General features: G+C 31.3%; 1 protein-coding gene across 1 annotated transcript in view; it reads right to left on the reverse strand.

Annotated features, from left to right (window-relative positions):
* The window catches only part of LOC130451085 (uncharacterized), a 34,374-nt gene that overhangs the window by 7,845 nt on the left and 8,261 nt on the right, over positions 1-18,268 (reverse strand). Inside the window, exons 5-9 of the mRNA XM_056789881.1 lie at positions 12,662-12,763; positions 11,964-12,271; positions 9,839-9,876; positions 6,248-6,490; positions 4,584-4,654 (exon numbers count right to left, since the gene is read on the reverse strand). Of these exons, the coding sequence (XP_056645859.1) occupies positions 4,584-4,654; positions 6,248-6,490; positions 9,839-9,876; positions 11,964-12,271; positions 12,662-12,763 (762 nt within the window). The remainder of the gene's footprint in view (positions 1-4,583; positions 4,655-6,247; positions 6,491-9,838; positions 9,877-11,963; positions 12,272-12,661; positions 12,764-18,268) is intronic.

Here is an 18,268-nt window from a genome sequence, read left to right on the forward strand (position 1 = left end):
TGAATACCAACACTACAACTAATAATATCCTGTATAAATGGAAGCACATATAAAGTACATGAAATACGTGATTCTAATTGTATATATATATATATATATATATATATATATATATATATATATATATATATATATATATATATATATATATATATCCTGGTTTTCCCGATATACAGAGTGTACACAATAGAAGTAAAAAACAAAATAATAATAATTGATTAGTAGCTGTAGTCGTCCATAACTTAAAAAAAAACAGATGAAAGTAATTCTACTATGGTTTGACTAAAAAGCTCTAGTTTTGAATACACTTCACATTTACATCTTTAAACATCCTATAGAAACTGTATTGTCACGTAACGGATTTCAAATTAATATGCTCAGTGATATGGAAACCGAAACACACACCAAATATTATTTTATTTCAAAAATATCTCATTTACATGTTCATCATAAAATAGGAGATTAGGCTTTAGGCGCAATCAGTTAAATATTCAATTATTTTTTGCTGCAATATTACAAAATTCATATAAATACAATGCCTTATGAGTGTTTATCATGCTAAGAGTAGGAATAAATACAAATTATCGGCAGCTAACAGTCTGGAGAGAAATTGTTGAATTTCGGGGATCTGTGCTGTTGCTGATAAATTATGGGTAAATTAAACAGAAGTGTGGAAACTTTTATCAGATGTTATGAGGCATGGCGACAAGGTCAGCAGTATGTAGTTGGAATTAATTTCTCAAAAAGTAATTATTAATTCATAACTCATGGGACTGTTTATTTTTGCAGCTTATTCAAATGCTTCACGTTGCTTAACAATTATGCATTCTGTTTCGACGAAAAACAGTTTTGCAAAATCAACTATGATTCTTTTTTAATGTACAGTTATATTTGTTGACGTAAGGATAATTATTCACTCTTCTTATGAAATCTATAAATATAAAGACTGACTTTCCTATGCTTAATACCGCGAACCGGATGCTTGTTAAACAATCGCAGTGACGTATGTGCTCTGCTGCTCCTTCCTTTAATAGACAAAATCTACATAGGACTCCTCTGTTAATTATAACAATTTAAGATCTGTCTTGAGCTTACAATGGTTGATAGACTCACAACAGTTTTGACCGTTTTCCTGTCTGTACTTTCGACATAGGTTCAAACCGATACAATAAATTTCAATGAATAATCTTATGTTAAAGTTAAATAACTTTTTTATAATGGTATTAAATTATGATAGAGATATTGAAAAACTTAATTGGGGCATAAATCCTCTAGATCAGAATCAAAATAACTTATCCCACACCACTAAGAAATAACGGAGGAAATGTCATTTGTAGTAGGTAATAAATTACCGCTACATAATCCTAAAGTAGTTAATCCAAACAAATTTACTTATGTATTTTTTTCACTATATTTTCGTATAATAAGAAGGTCAGATATCTTACAATACGCTAAAGGACGGCAATGACTCAGTTTTAGAATCTAATAAATGATGTACATTGTCTATTAGTATGTAACATGGGTGCTGTGGACGTATTCTGAAGAATCAATTCGTAGAAAAGTATTAATCAGCACATACAGAAAAACTATGTTACGTTATTTCAATAATAATATTTCAATAATAACAGTACCTATATATACAGTAACAGTATATATATATATATATATATATATATATATATATATATATATATATATATATATATATCAATCTCAAAAATGTACCTCGACCAAACACACACAAGTAGATTACACTGTGCGCAATCCTCAAAAGGAATAGAAATATTCCTCCTCAAAAGCCACAACCCACTCAATTTGCGGGAATATGCCAAATACTGTTATGGTACATTGGACCACAAACCCGATAAATATGCATTATCAAATTCCCCAAAATTGTGGCGGTTATCACCCCGCTTTCCACATCCGTTATCCGAAGAGAATGGAAACCCCAGGAAACTGCCACAGTCACCCTGGAAAAGCCTCAAACTCCCTTCGACCTTTCAACCGACACCAAAATCCTTATTGAAATCCTGGCAACAACCATAATGAATTCCATCCCCACTTCTCGCTACAATGCCTTATTCCCCCTTTTAAAGGATACAACTGTACCGTCACTAGCGGATGCGACATCGGGACAAGTAAATTGATAGCCAAGAGCAGCATTTTGGATGAAATTGATTAAAAATTAGGTATGTTACTGTTTTACTTTGTTTTCAATAAAATAATTCACCATATTTTTTATCTTATCTCGTGAATCTTTGGTTAGGAAAAATTAAATGTACAGCGATTATTCTAAACTTCTATTTCTAAAATAAATAAAAAATTGAGATGAGTAATTTTAAAGAAAAAGAATGTATGGAAGTTGGGATTATAGAAGAAAACGTCTATAGTTGTGAACATTATTGGAGAAAAATTATTTATGTCATCAAACACTGTGTACATGCGACTATACAGTGTAGAGACAGTAACATCTGCTTCCCCCTTTAAACCGTTAATTAGCAGTGAGTAGCAAAACGGTTTCAGAAAGCTAGTTGCTTCAAGCGCCTAGGTGGTACTCATCGGTTGACCAGTTACTATTTTTTGTGTTTCTCTACCTTCCGCACTTAAGACGAAAAGCAATTTCGCGATATGATAAACCAAGATCTCGACATATTACAATTCTGTCTCTGTTAAAATTACTAATATGGTGATAATTTTGACGTTTTCTAGCTCCAGACAAAATCACAGGAACTGACAATTCGACTTTTGTAAACAGATTTCTTCAGGAAAAAGGTAGAAGAGAAAATCTTGTTTTTGTAGTCTGCTCTAAATGTGATTATGCTGCCAAAACATCAAGGTTAAAAAGTTATTACTCTGGATCTTACATTCCTAATATCACTGAGTTTAAGGAAACGAGAAGGAAATATGCGTAGGCGAGAAACATTTATGAAATTATCAACCTGAAAAAACTGGCTAGAAACTAACATAATTTGGTTTTGTATCTGGAATTTCAACCGCTATTATTTGCTTCAAAAATATTGATAAATGTGTTTTCGATATAAATAATATTTTAATATTCAATGAGTTTCAAATTTTTCAATTTTTAATGCTGAAATAATTATCTATTCTTTTCTCGTCGTGGGATTCACGACTTGATTCTGATTTGTTATAAAAGTTAGTTCCGGCATAGATGGGATTTTTGCGTTCTGCAGAATCATTTTATAAAAACAAGTTTCAGTAGTTCCCCAGTTATAGTTGTTTGCTTCATCAATTATTAAGATGGTTTGTGAATACCTATAGTCTAACAAAACTATTTTAAAAAATCATATACAACTTTGCATTCTAAATCTATTGCGTACTCTTCCATAAACTATTATGGAATATTTTATTTGCATTTCAACACAACAGTCAATTTTAAAAGTTGATTACACGTTTGTTCGCATGTTAAATAGTTGCATGATTTGAACATATATTCATTCTATTCTATACACCAGGTGTTAATTGAGTGTCGGTGATTTTTATATTATCAAGAAAACAAAGTATGGTACAACATACGATTCTAAAACGTTTGTTATGTATCGCGTAGCTGAAAGACAAATTGTCTTCAAAACCAATACTACCCAAGACCATATCACTTTTCTCCGCAATAGACTAGTCGAACCTACGAAATATTATTGCTGCAATGAAGTGCTAGTAACATTGTTACCCTATTCCAGTATTCCAGCTTTGAGTAGGTTTTCTTTGTATATATTGATATATAATAACAATCCAATTAAATTTGTACATTTTTTTATTTTATCTAAAATTACCGTTGATTAAAACATAGTTTTAACAATTTTAAATCATTTTTTATATGATGGATCAAAAAGAAGAATTTATATTTGTATATTTAATAGTTTAATTACTTAAAAAAGTGTGTTTCAAAATGTCAACTACACCAATTTGTATAAGCAGGTGATACTACCCAGAGATCCAGAAGTGGTTAGAAATTGTGAAGCATTACAATGTTATTATTTAAACAAAATATAGTAATTTAAAATTAAATGAGAATGTGATAATTTTCCTACACTCCAATCTTATATGAATCAAATGAAGTTTATTAAAATATTACGTAAGTATCATAAATAATTAGGTTAAAAAATGTTTGTACATACTTAGAAGCAGATATTTCTTCACGTGTTCAAAACAAGATGGAACTTATAAACTTATATAGTTTAATATGCTATTTAAAAAAAATACAACTCATACAACGCGTGAAAATTAACTTAACAGTTTTATAACTTCCCTATAAGCAAGACTATAAAAAACATATTGTGGAATTATTTAGTTGAATTAATCAACTAATATTACTGATTACAATATGTGCACATTAATGTTCTCAAAAACTTTTCATTTCGAATGTAAAACGGATTGGCATCTGTTCCATTGTTAAGGTTATATGCATAATTTAGAGATAAATATTATTATCATTATTAACTATCCATTTTTTGTAAAATATCGATAGTCAATTATCAAATAATTGTGAATAACATGTGAAAAATTTAAAAGAATGTTCTCATATTTTATATTCAGTTTAAATTTGGATAAAAGTTGAAATCTCTTACTTTGTGATCGTACAGCACTAACTAATAAAAACAAACATAAGCACCATCGATGACCCATAATGTATGGAATTCTATGAAATTATTATATATATAAACAATCCCAACACGACCCAACCTAATATATAAATATCTACCGATATTCACTCTTGTTGTTTGTGATATGTACTGAGATGTGATCTCGACGATTGCATTTATAACACTCGTTAAGTTATTTAATTGAAAATAAAGCTAGTTCCCCGCCATGGTCAAACAATCGCCAGAAGGTCGAGAATATCAACATAAAATAGGAAAGATTATAACGCAAATAAGGTAGCTACTGAGAGTTTGCTAATAATAGATTTTTCGTCGTGTGCCGACGAATTTTTGGATTTGATCACATATTTTTGGTATTTGTTATCATTCATTTTATGGTATTAGGAATATATAACAAATTTGAACTTGAACTACAATAGGTGAGACTTGGTTCGCTTGTTCAAATACTTCACTTCCTATTTATACGCTTATGTAAACTCAAATCAACATTTCTGGGTCGGGGCATGTCGACCTCAGCTTGGGTCTTGCCAGGGGACTTCAATATTTTATTATGCTTTTCTTTTTGTTCAGGTACAAATCAAATTTTGACAGACGTTCCAGACAAAGTCTCAACTTCTATTTACACTCGTCAACTGTGGTACCATGACATATAACGTCATCAAATAAGCATGGCATTAGGACAATATTTGCAATATCTAGTAAATTACTTTATTAATTCAGGAATGGCTGTTTTTATACCGAAACTACTTCGGTCCATCCTATACATGCCTCTATAAGTGGTAATAGTTTGAATGTATTGTTTCAACTCCATATCAAGCTCACGTATCCAATCTCACCCAGAAGTGAATCGTGTCCCTTGGGCATAACGTAGATATCCCCTGGATAGTTCGGCCTTTATATGTCTCAGTTATCAGAGCTTTACCCCTGCAAGGTACTAAGTCATTTGAAAATAAACGAAAGCAGGTGTTGGAAGGTTTTAAGTCAATACCCAAGTCAAGCTTGTGTAAAACAGCTTTTTGTAAAATTAAAAGTTTAACACCAGAGTCAACCTCCATGTTGTTTTCCATGCGATGTACTTCTCTGGGAATGGTATTGCTTCAAATTGGTTGACAATATCCATTGTGTTGCACCCGCACCGTTGCACTTTAAGAATCAATCAGTCGTGACAGATGCACGGAAAAAATGGGTATAGAAGTACTAATTGCATTAGTGCAAGCGAAAGAAGCAATATACGATCCTATAGAATTGAACACAACTGGTAAGTAACTAGGTTTTTATTACAGTATATTTTCGTGAAAAAGAGGTACATATTTGTCTACAAAACATCCCGACATTTCTCGTTTTGCCATGGTATAGAACCTTCTGGTAACATGAAATACTCTGTTAATTGTTCTCGGATCTGCATTGCCTTTGTATTTGCTCTGTGGGGATACCTGTAGGTTTTAAGGATTGAAGTTGAAGATCGATTGAATTTTGTTCCAAAAACTCGGTTTCCAGAATCTTGTCACTTTCCTGTTGAATTTGTCGGACAAAATTGTGTAATACGCAAGCACTTTTAATTGAGTGCCAAATTTTTGTGTTAATATATCAAAGGCACACTCTAATTAAATATTCTGCTTGGAAAATTTAACTGTTCACGAGCATAAGGTCGCATTAGGTTTTCACTTAAAGGAAAAGCCTCATCGCCTACTAAATAGAAAGGTATATTAATATTCGTATTAATAATTTTTTCGGAGTTTGGTTTATTTAATGCATTTCCTTTAAATGCTCTTCCCATTGTAGATTCTGAGAAAACGATGCTATCGTTTTCTCTACCATAAGCTCCTAAATCGATTAAAATGAAATTATTGTTTGCATCAGCGATGGCCATTAAACTACAGAATGAAAATGTTTGTAATTGTAAAACTGAGAATTAGCGTTTGGTGGACACTTTATTCGGCAGTGTTTACCCTCGATGCTCCCAATGCAGTTCGGCATTTGGCAAATCGTATAAAACGATTGAGCAATGTATTTCCATTTCTCTGCTGTAGGCACAGGCATATACAATGGTTGCAAAACAGTCCAAACCACTTCAGTCAGTTCTTTTACTATATAATGAATAGTACTGATTCCCATCTGGAATGTATAGCTTTGGGATGTAAACGATTGTCCTGTTGCTAGGTATCTAAAAAAAGAAGCAGACGTCGTGTACTTAGGCACTTCATTCCATTTTAAAAGTATGATAGATTTTGATTAAATTAATTATCAGTCCAAAAAATACCCTATTCCTGTTTGTTATTTTAGATACAGAAGTCAAGACAAAATGGCAAAATTTACGAAGCAATTATATGCGCGAAAAACGCAAACTAAAAAGTGTCCCTTCTGGGACTGGTGCAAACAGTGTCTCGAAAATAACATGGCCGTATTTTAAGTTACTGTGGTCTCTGGATTCTACATTTCAACATAAAGCGTTTCGAGAAACGTTCCAGAAGCCGCAGTTCAATTTTTGAATATTAATGAAAGGAGTAACACTGAGTCTCGTTACGAGGTTCAAGAAGAAAACCAAGAGTCGCTCCAAGAATCGCCACGAGAGCTTGAAGACGGCAGCCAAACAGCAAGTTGCTCTACTTTTTAGTGGCTCAATCACTCACAAGAAGAAAGAGTTTGAGGCAAAGCTGATATCGATGACATTGATAGGCAATATCTTAAACACGTAAACGCAATTGCAGATAAAACAAAAGATGAGAACGATCCTGATTTATTATTCCTCCGTAGTTTACTTCCATCGATAAAACAACTGCGACCTCTCCAAAATTTGGAGTTTAGACGCGAAGTTATTCATTTGCTACAAAATAAGTTAAGAAGTTTTGTTTCAAATCCACCATTAGTGACAATTTCCCGTGTGGCCAATGATTCCACTAGTGCTGCATATTTGCTAGAAGAGGGGAACAACGTTAACACGTTCGAGTCAAATGTACTTCAGAAGCTATAAATGGTTTTCTTTATTTATAATTATATTGTTTGAGTTACCTAAGTTAAATTAAGTTACCTAAATTGTACTAAGAATCTTGTTGTATTTTTGTTGTTTCCTTTATTACATATTTTCATAATGAATATCTATATGTTTTATTGGAAATGATTTTCTTACCTGAGGAAAACAGCTAGACTTTCTTCTGGTGAAATGGCAGTTCTGTAGTTGGTATTTTCTTTTCGAATACGTTCAGCAATCAAATCCGGAAAGAGGTGATTGAAAGAACCGAAGACTGGTCTTATTAAATGTATGGGATGAACCCAACAGAAATTTCATCTTTTCTTCATCTTCCTTCTTCTGTATAATCGGAGTAAAATTATGGCTTGCAGAAGAGCATCCATCTTGTCACAAATTCTTCACAACATTGACTGACTGAGACTCAACAAGCGACATATTCAGTGCGAAAGCAAATTTTGATGTGACTTGACTGAACAAAATTTGACTAGACGCGAATGGACTGGACTGGTTTGGTGCGAAATGGGCCTTATGGAATTCCACAAAAACTTATCGCATGTGGACCCTCAGTCACCAACGTCTTGGCAGGGAACGTCCATAAACTACATAGCTGTTGATATTTTTTTAATAAATATGTGATAGAAAACGTAAAATATTCTTAAACAATACCACGTTGCATTGGGCAGGGTGGGAGGTGTCATGGAAAAGACTACGTTAAGCTATGTGCAAGGTGGGAGGGGTCCCAAAAGGACTATAAATATGAGCACGTGGTTTATGGACGCTCCCCTGTGAACTTTCCTAAAATTTTAATTACTATTTGTAAATTACGTTCACTTTATTTTTGGTAACAAAGAACGAAAATTCAACATTTTCTATGTTTTTTTTTTCATTTTGTTGATATTTTTCAGATTATTTAAAGTAAAAATTAAACCTAAGTTTGAAAACCATAGTTTTTTGTCCAGAAACCCAAAACTATAAATTTCCTGATTTGTTTCCAAAATCTGTATTTAAAAATTGTTTTCGAAGAATGTCGTATAGGTTAGGATCTCCTTTCTTCATGCTTCTTAATGTTAGGTGAACTTCACAATGATTTAATTAACGTATAAAACTTTTTTTTCTTGTTAATGAAAGTAATAATACGATTAATAATATGATTTTAATTTTATAAAAAAGTATAGATATTTTGATTTTTAAACTTAGATTTCATTTTTTATCTTAAATGCGCCGAAAAATGAAAAAAAAAATTATTGAAAATTTCAATTTTTCGATTTTTTATGACCAAAAATAGGGTGGACTCCAAACATTGACTTAATTCTCTTTTTTCACTCTAGCGTCTAAACGATCAAGCAAAAGTTGAAGGCGATGTCTTAAGAAAAACTGTTTTCTGGCTGAGAACGTCAGGGAGTTTGTGTTCCATTAAAGAGCCTACTACGTCTGGAATTTCTCCAACCGAATCCTTCCTCGGAAGGAAATTACGGACCGGACTGGTCGTGTTATAACCGTTTAGTTAATTTGACTTCACATACTTAGAAAAGATTATATTCATCAGACTTAATGTTTATAATCAAGAACAAAGAATTCACGTTTGTAGTTTATTACTACATTATCTAAAACTCTATGTAATATTACAAAAATCGGAAGTCAACTGAAATAAACATCTAGAATGATTCTCAAATATAGAGCAGATTTGATTAAATCATAAATAAGTGTCAGTTTTTCATCCATCGTTTCCCATCCTATTCACATTATAACTAAGCACGTGTTATTGCAAGATATGTAAATACCTTGCGCGAATAAAATATTTCAAAAACAACTTTTACATAATAAATTTTTACTTTCTAATTACATGCTAATGCAATCAGTGAAGTGAAATAGATCAAATAAGAACATCATCATTTAAGATTTTCCAAAGCTGCTGTTGAATATGTTTCATGCTAGATTAAAGTTTGAGTAACATTTGAGAAATTATAATGTTAATCACACGCCCACGTGATTGTAGGATGTATAAATCTAGTTATGCAAATTACATTGGCTACGGTTAAACCTATTGTATGAGCAACTTTGATCCAAGAAACCTACTCGCAGTTATTAAATAAATGAGTGAATTATGAGTTACATCCAACGCAAATATGCTACTGATCACTATCAGTAGCATATCACAGCAATTAACACACACATAGACGGTGGAAGAAGGAACGGGAAGGTAGATCAACATCAAACTACTAAAATATGTCTAACAACTTTGCTCTAGCTAAACTTAGACGTAGCCATAGAAGTAAGATTATCCGAAAAATTCTAAAAAAAACATCAATTGATATATTTAAATCAGGTTCGAATGATAGATATTATTATACACTCACTCCATTGACATATATTTGATATTGCCTTTAATTTATTTTAGATATTTCATAACGGTTTTTCACCTTTTGCATTAGATCTGTCAAAAGTTGGTGGAAAGGGTTTATATAGGATGCAATTAGCAATTCACTATTTTTAAATGTACGTGTACCAAACAAAATAAACTGGAGGCAAATTTATCGTTTTAAACTGTGAATTTCAGATTATTACTTAAAACAAACGGCTCATTAAGCTAGGACTTGTTGAAGTTAGATGTTTTTTACTTATTATGAATGTATACGAAATAATTATGGTAGCATTTACTCGCCTTATTTCTCAATTATCTCAATCTTGTATAATTCTTATTAAAATTGATTTCCATCCCAGACACTGGCCTATATTAACTGAACATCACACACAATGTACATATTTGCAGTTTTTGCTTCCTCTCGAGATTCAAAAACGACGTTTCCTGCAATTGTACTACCTGGTCAGGTCATTTAATGTACCGGAAGAAAGGAAAAAATGGCTGGGAAAAATGAGAGAATTATATCCAATATTTGCTTTTATATTATTGACTCATCATTTTCACAAAATTAATATATTTAATCGTACTTATACAGACGCAATATATAACCTAAATTTTAAGTAAGTGAATAGTTACAGTTTTATTTAAACAAGCTGCAGTCTCAACCCTTGTTAAACATAGGAATGATACAATATAAATACCAATAAATGTTACTGGTAATCAAAGTATGATGCAGACGCTTTGATCGCTTATAAAGATAATTTATGTCTGTAATGCATCATTGGCAAAACGCTTACAGATTACGGCTATGAAAAAAAAAGGTTTTTAGTATAAAAAGCAATAACAAAATCATAGAACTGATCGATCAATCTTCAGCATCAAAGCCATCTAAAAAGAAGGGGGAAAGATCAACCGAATCACCACTAATATTTTAACGATTTCACAAAAATCTAGTGCAATTGGATTTACATTGTAGCAGGTATTTTTGGAGAATTCTAAAAACCATGCTGATATATATACAATCATATATGGTAGCTGCCAAAACGTCTGTTGCATAGTATACTTATAATTTGTCACATTTTCGGTATTTTAAAGGTAAAATTCTGATTTGATACACTATTATATCAACATATATCATCACAAATTGTTATTTACGTCGGAAACAGAACAACCGAAAGTTGTTTTTCTAAAAAAATGGCTACTTTTATAGTGGTTTTGTAAATGGTGGCTAGATAATAACACAAAGAGCTGTTCCTTTGAAACTATTAATTGTAGAGACTTCCGGAAAACAAATTTCTACCCTATTGTCCAAAAGAAGACCATGAAAAATTTTTCCAAGATGATCGCTATGACCGTAATCGCCATCTTCAACGTTTAAACTTATTGTTCATTGAAATCATTGGAGTTCAGAACAATAGGAATAGATAACAATAAACACCGGTGTAATAACGTCTTTCTATTCTTTCTTTTATATTTCAGGCTACAAATGAGAAGTCGAGATGTGATACTCATCAAGCCTATTTAATTATCTCACCACATTGTTATAGGAGAAAAGTTTTGCATTTAATTCTTTGGTTAGTAGTTAAGCAACACTAAGAATCCGATAGATAATTACCCTCTACTACTTTATTTCATAAATACGTGAAAAAAATAATTGACTGAAATTAAGGTTTCAGTTAACCAATTATTGAAAAGTTTTAGGTAGTAGTTAAGTCTTCTATCTTCTTCTGGTCACTTCAGTGCAAGCCTCTAGAGTAATAGTTTCCCAGGTAGCACCCTGTGCAAATAAAAATCGCCATCACCTTGCAGAATGGATTTCCAGACGTAGTGATAGTATAAATATCAATGTCTTCAGTTGAAATTTGCAAAGAAAATTGATTCATTTCAAATGTTGTTAAATTAGTTTCGGCTTCGTTTCATTATCAAGTCCCGGTTTATGTATAAATTGAAATCGAGTTTAAAAAAAAACTCTAATCCTCTTAGTTTCATTTTTTAATGTCGAACTTAATAATCATACAACATTCTTTTCAATCCAATCCAAGAACTTCGTCACTTTTGTGAACACACCTGGATATCCTTTTTCAGCACATTTATACCCATAAGAAATTATCCCTATTTGATAATAAGTAAGAAATTTTCCATTTTTTTCAGCATACATTAAGGGACCTCCAGAGTCTCCTTTACAAGTATCTTTAGAGCCAGTAACATAACCCGCACATATAATTCTATTGTCAATTACGGTAGCTGCACCAAAAACTTTTTGACAATTGGATTCACTCAGAACTGGCAAATCAGCAACCAGCAATATTGAACTTCTAGGTCCATCTGCAAAATACAAATACGAAATATCTTAAATTGAGAATTAAAGCAATAAATGTTGGATACAAATTCCAATTTTGCTCTTTATTTTTGACATATATTTCAGTGTTCATTGCTTTGACTTTCAATGATCCAAGTTTTTATATTTGTTATAGTTTCCGAGAACTTATTTTTATTTTTTTGTTTTTATATAGTTCATGAGATTCGATATATTAATACGGCTAATCATATAGGTGAGAAAATAAGCGCCTTTAAAAAACAATAAATTCTTCTTCCTTTAACGCGTCACGGTGACCTTTACATCAGAAATTATCACATGGTTGGAGAATAGTTTTCTACTTTTTATAAACTTTGATGTTATATTCTTCATTGAGCTTATATATAATAGATATTTACCATAATATATTGATCCCCATCCAGCAACTATACCATTTTGTCCTACGAAAGAGTTATTTCTCAAAGAATTTTCGATCGGCAAACAAATTGGCCATACTAAAGCTGAAAAGAGAAAAATGTACATTTTTAGAGACATATACAGAATCGAACTAATACTAAATACGCAATTTACTTCCCCCAACACATTTAAAGCAATAAACACCTTCGCCATGCCAATCCTCTATATTCATTTAGAGAGATAAAATGATAGAACTAAGATCTGGACGAACCTAACAACAAAAAAAATGAAGAGATAAAAACAGCCATGTCATACGTATAAACAGCAAGCAATACTCAACCATAGATAAAAATCTACGAGGAAGAGCCGATTACCAATCGTGTACACTCGTCCGTGAAATTACATCTACTGAAGGTCTGCCATCTTTGTGTGTCTCTTACTTCACTGCCATTCTTTAGGCTTTAGTTGTACTGCTTAGTTTGTAGTCATATCAATCAATAATTCCGCAGCGTGAAAAATTTCGCTCAATTATTCAATTTTTGTATAAAAAATCGTCGTGCTGAAATTCACCACCACTCACCTTCTTCGGTTTATGGTGAAGGTGTAAGAAATGATGCACATCTGTAGGCTCTTAAATACAAGAAGAACAATGTTCACGATACATAACGATCTGGACGGCCTAACGTCATAAATGAACATTTGACACCAACAATTAATGAGGACATTTGCTCGAACAAGCTAGCAAACAACCCAAAAGAAAATCGTACCTCTAAGAACTGCAGAAAATCCGTGAAATGAAATTGATTTAATGCCAAATGAGATTTCCAAGTTAGTAATAAACTTGTTATTCGTTCTCATTACAATTTCACCCACACACAAATCAATCTCTATTGACATATTTTTGTAAAATATGAGTTCAACAAGTCATTGCTGCTTTGCTTAATTGATTTTAGAGAGTACTGAATTTCTTCAATCAAATGGAAAGTTACCTTATCTTCTGCTATACTTTCAGGTGAATGAAACAAAAGGATTTAGAACTTTCAGACGATTCTAGCAGACATAAGCATTACAATGTTACTATACTGTTCATACTCGTTTATTTACATATATGCAGATAATATATTAGTTCATTTTATTCATGTAATTGAAATTACCTTTTTCCTCACAAGAACAAATTGGCAATGGAAACTTCTAAATAAAATATTTGTAAAATATCGACAGAATTGGTAGTTTATATTTTTAGTCCTGTTTCATTTAATGATTGATTTTCTTCGATGAAATTAAATTACTAATTGGAAAAACTCGCGCAATTCCATGTCACAATATGTAATCGTGACAATGAACTGGTTCCTTTAGAAGCTGAAACTTAACCTTCACCACATTTTGTTAGCAATATCGAATTTCAAGAATACAAGGCGTGACTAATAATTATGAGAATTGTTGAAATCAAGACAAAATAACATCCGTTATGGAAATCATAACGAAGTGGACACAAGTGAGCCGTTTTGTGCGATTAGAATGGGATAATATGTTCTTAATTGAATAATGAAAATAAATCCTTTTTTATATTGTCTAAGGTGTATATATTTAGACTTTTGAGTAACTCTACACCATAAACCACTCCAGCTACTCTTCATCTTGAAAAATTATCAATAAATATTTTAGAAATGAATTAAAAATTTTGCACACTAGTGAAGGAGCGATGACAATACACTAATTTGATAATTTCGTGACAATACCTTATTATGAGTTGGGCATAGAATGTTCAGAAGGTGTAAGGCTAAACAGTTGATTGTGTTATCTAGGTTCTCGGCTATTTTTTTATGGAAAAACTAACAAAATAGCACTTAGCCGCCTATAGTCACATAGTAACATAATACTTATTTTGTCGTCGACATTTTATTCTTACCATAAGAATAATGTTTGACTATAATTAATTTTAAAAGCGTGCTTTTCAGATTTATTTTAAACTCCAATTTATTACACCAGATTGTGTATTTCTGTTATCAGTTTATCTATTTCAAATAAATGAAGTAAATTCTCATGTAATATTTATGTTAAATAAATATACTATTCCAATACCAAATCAATTTTCAGGTATAGAATATTTCTTATAATAATTAAATACCGATTATTTAATATCTCATGTTTTTGTCAATAAGGTGAAAAATTACTGAAAGCACACCTTAGGCGAAGACCGTTAAATTTAAACATCTTGAAAGCGGTTAAGTCATACAAATAGTAGTTTTGAACAAGAGTTGAACCTTTTGAAGCTCCAATATCTTCAATATTGTAAAATACCTGAGTTAACGTAAAAATCAATAAATTTACAGTACTAATGCTTAGCAAAGACCTAATACAAATCAAAACGATTTATCCGCAAATGACGACCTCCTAGTGGGTATGAACAAAATCCCTAAAATGTAAAGTTGTTGCTTTATAATCTTTCATATCATTATATTACCTTTTCAAAAATAGAAATATCAATCTTTGTTTAAAATTTTGAAGAAATCAAGTGAAACCGTCTGGATATTTTATGTATCAAGTATTTGGCTATAAAATATAAAACAATAGAAAGTAACTTATTTTATTTTTTTATCGAAATATTCATTATTCTCTGAACAATGATATATTTCGCTCTCTCTAACGTTTCGGAGAACTTCTGCCTGAAGCTCTCCACACACAGCTGTTCTACTTGTTATATTTTTCAAATCTTTAGGCTCTATATTATAAACGTTGTGGCCAGTCTATTGCTCCTTTTCAAATGATTATAACTTCTAATCTGTATGGAGATATATCATTTAGGCATTGTTCAGCTAGAAGAAAGTAATTTGTTGTAGTACTAACTTGTTAGAAATATCTTCTTACAAAATATTGTTACCAGCCGGAGCAATTTGATTTTCAGAACTAGTGTTTTGCCAAAAAAATACAGTTTAGCTAAGTTACATTCTTTCTTAAAATAATTTTCAATAACTATTTTGCATCTTTATTTGTTGTTACACGAATTCAGTATGATTCATTTTTATTTATTAGAATAATATCACGAAGTTTTTTTAATACTTCCCTAGAGAAGCTATTTTTTACCTAAACCAGGATGGAGTTGTTTTATACCCATATTCCAGTTTATACAAAGAAACAAGGTCTAACAAACAAATCCAATCCATATAATAGTTGCCTTCTTTCTCCTCTAAATAGACATTGGCGTATGCGAGAACGTTCTCGGAAAAAGGAACTTGAGGCTAGATGGTGTTTGGTCAACTAATTTGAATTTCAGCCATAACGCTCACCGAAGTGTGAGAAGGGCAGTGTCCTAATGGAAAAGTAATTTCTTGTTGTTCAAATCCTCTCCTCCTATTGTTTCACATCTTTTAAGATAGTCGATAAGTACAATCCCACGGCTTATCCCAAAAAAAGGTCACCAATACTTTTTCGGCCTTCGGCCTTTTTTGAAGGAGACTCAACCTTAGGAATCCACTGTCATGACTGTATTTTCGTTTCAAGAGAGCAGTGATGGATCCAGATTTCATATACAGTATGAATCGATACAAAAAAATCCGACTTTTTGCTTACATCAGTAAGACCTGAAAAATTTTTATTCGAAAGTGCTTTTGGTGAAATTTTTCGATGATATCTCTAGTTCTTGCAGTTTATGGTCTCGTCGACAAGTCGCCAACCAAGCTGATACTACCATATTTGAATTCAAATGCCCAAAATTTTCCAGTTGTAAATAATAGTACATTCTCTCCTTACACAGTATCTAACTCTTTTATTTGCGTAAGCATATTGCCCGTCAAAAACAAAGACTTAATGACATAATGACTTTTCATTTCCAGAAAAATCCTCACAGCTATTTATACTACTATCAAATAGAAACTAAGTGTGCAAAATGGTTCAAATATACATATATATGCATATGCATTGTCCATGGTTTCTAATTAACAACTTGTGGGAGCGTAGTAATAAAATACGAAAAAGTATTATTTTCAAAATGGAATCCTAACTTTAATAATATTTATATACGAGTAAATTCAACGTCGGGGACTGAAATATTTATGATCATGAATATAATATAAACAATATAAGTGTTGTATATATTATATGAACAAATTGAAAAAATTACTTACATTATTAATTGAAGATTATGGTGAAGTTGTTTTAAAACGGTAATAAAATAATATGTAAACAGAAGCTCAGTCAAAAAACAAGTTTCACATTAACATTCAACCAAATTATGGATTTTGTTAATATCTTTGTTTTTTAAATTGAAGGTTGCTACGACTGACGTTTTTTTTCACACGTATGTAATCTATAAGATATGCCTAGATTTCACTAAGATTATTTAAATCACTCTTTTTAGTAATATGATGATTATCTTAAACAATATATGCTGTTTCCAAGATCAGAGGTTTTTGCTTGTTATTTTTTGTTGTTAAGACTATGGATTATTAATCTGAAACATACTTTGTGGATAATAGACTAGATTTTGTTGCCTCAGATCACCATCACAGTTTCAAAACAATCTCCTGGCTTATTAAAGCAAGTAACTACATCATTACCAACAAAATAAAATTCAAATGTATAATCTGGAAAACTATTTGAACAATTGGACAGAGGAATCTTGTTAAGCATTTTCAATTAAATTCGATTTAAAAGTTTCCACTTTCGGTAAGCCCGACAACATACTTTTATAAAAAAATGTGAAGACCTGCGAGTACCTAAGCAGGCAAATAGAAAGGAAATTTATAGTAGCTTTCGTGTGAAGTTATCAGAATATCAATTTGTTTCATCCAAATTAAATTATAAAGATTTTATAATATTATTATTAGCTCCTCTTTAATACAATAAGTCTTTTCAATTTAGTACTCTTATCTATCATTTCTTAATGAGCAGTTTGATTTGTGATTATATACCAGTTATACGACTTATACCATTTGGTAATAAATATTTATATTACCATTTAAAATTTGATTAGCTGAATATTTTATAATAATCGAATGAAGAATACTAATAGTATTGTTAATATTCAAGTATTTATCAATTGATTTGCATAATTCCAACTTGATTTTTCAATTATCTGGAATACACGCTAGTTTTGAATAATAATACGAAACATAAACAATACGATTAATTGAAAAAATACTCATAATTTCTACTGAGATATAAGAATATTTTAATTACAATAAATACAATACAAGCCACAAAGGTGATGAAACTCAATTTTAAACTATATATCTCGAGGGCTGATGTGATCTCTAGCACATGATGTGATGTACGTTGATGAATGACATTTCACTCGTTTCATAACTCTTATTGCTCGTTCAAGCACACCGAAAAGTTAGGCCAAACAATATATGTACGAACAAAAAATCGACCGAAATCGGTCAATTAATCCAAAAATAATAACTTCGCCGTCGTTTTTGCTAACGACAACATTTTCAATTCGCTTGTCGATTGCAATTCCATAAATCAACGTGAAATTTCTTTTGTTTGAAAAAGAATTCTTCGGAGTGGTTATTTAAAGCAATACGATACTATACCTGCAGATTTCTCTAACAAAAAAGCAAATGTGGTCTAATGACACATCATTTAAAATTAATTTCTCTACACAA

The sequence above is a fragment of the Diorhabda sublineata genome, chromosome X, assembly GCF_026230105.1.
Source record: "Diorhabda sublineata isolate icDioSubl1.1 chromosome X, icDioSubl1.1, whole genome shotgun sequence".
NCBI lineage: Eukaryota > Metazoa > Arthropoda > Insecta > Coleoptera > Chrysomelidae > Diorhabda > Diorhabda sublineata.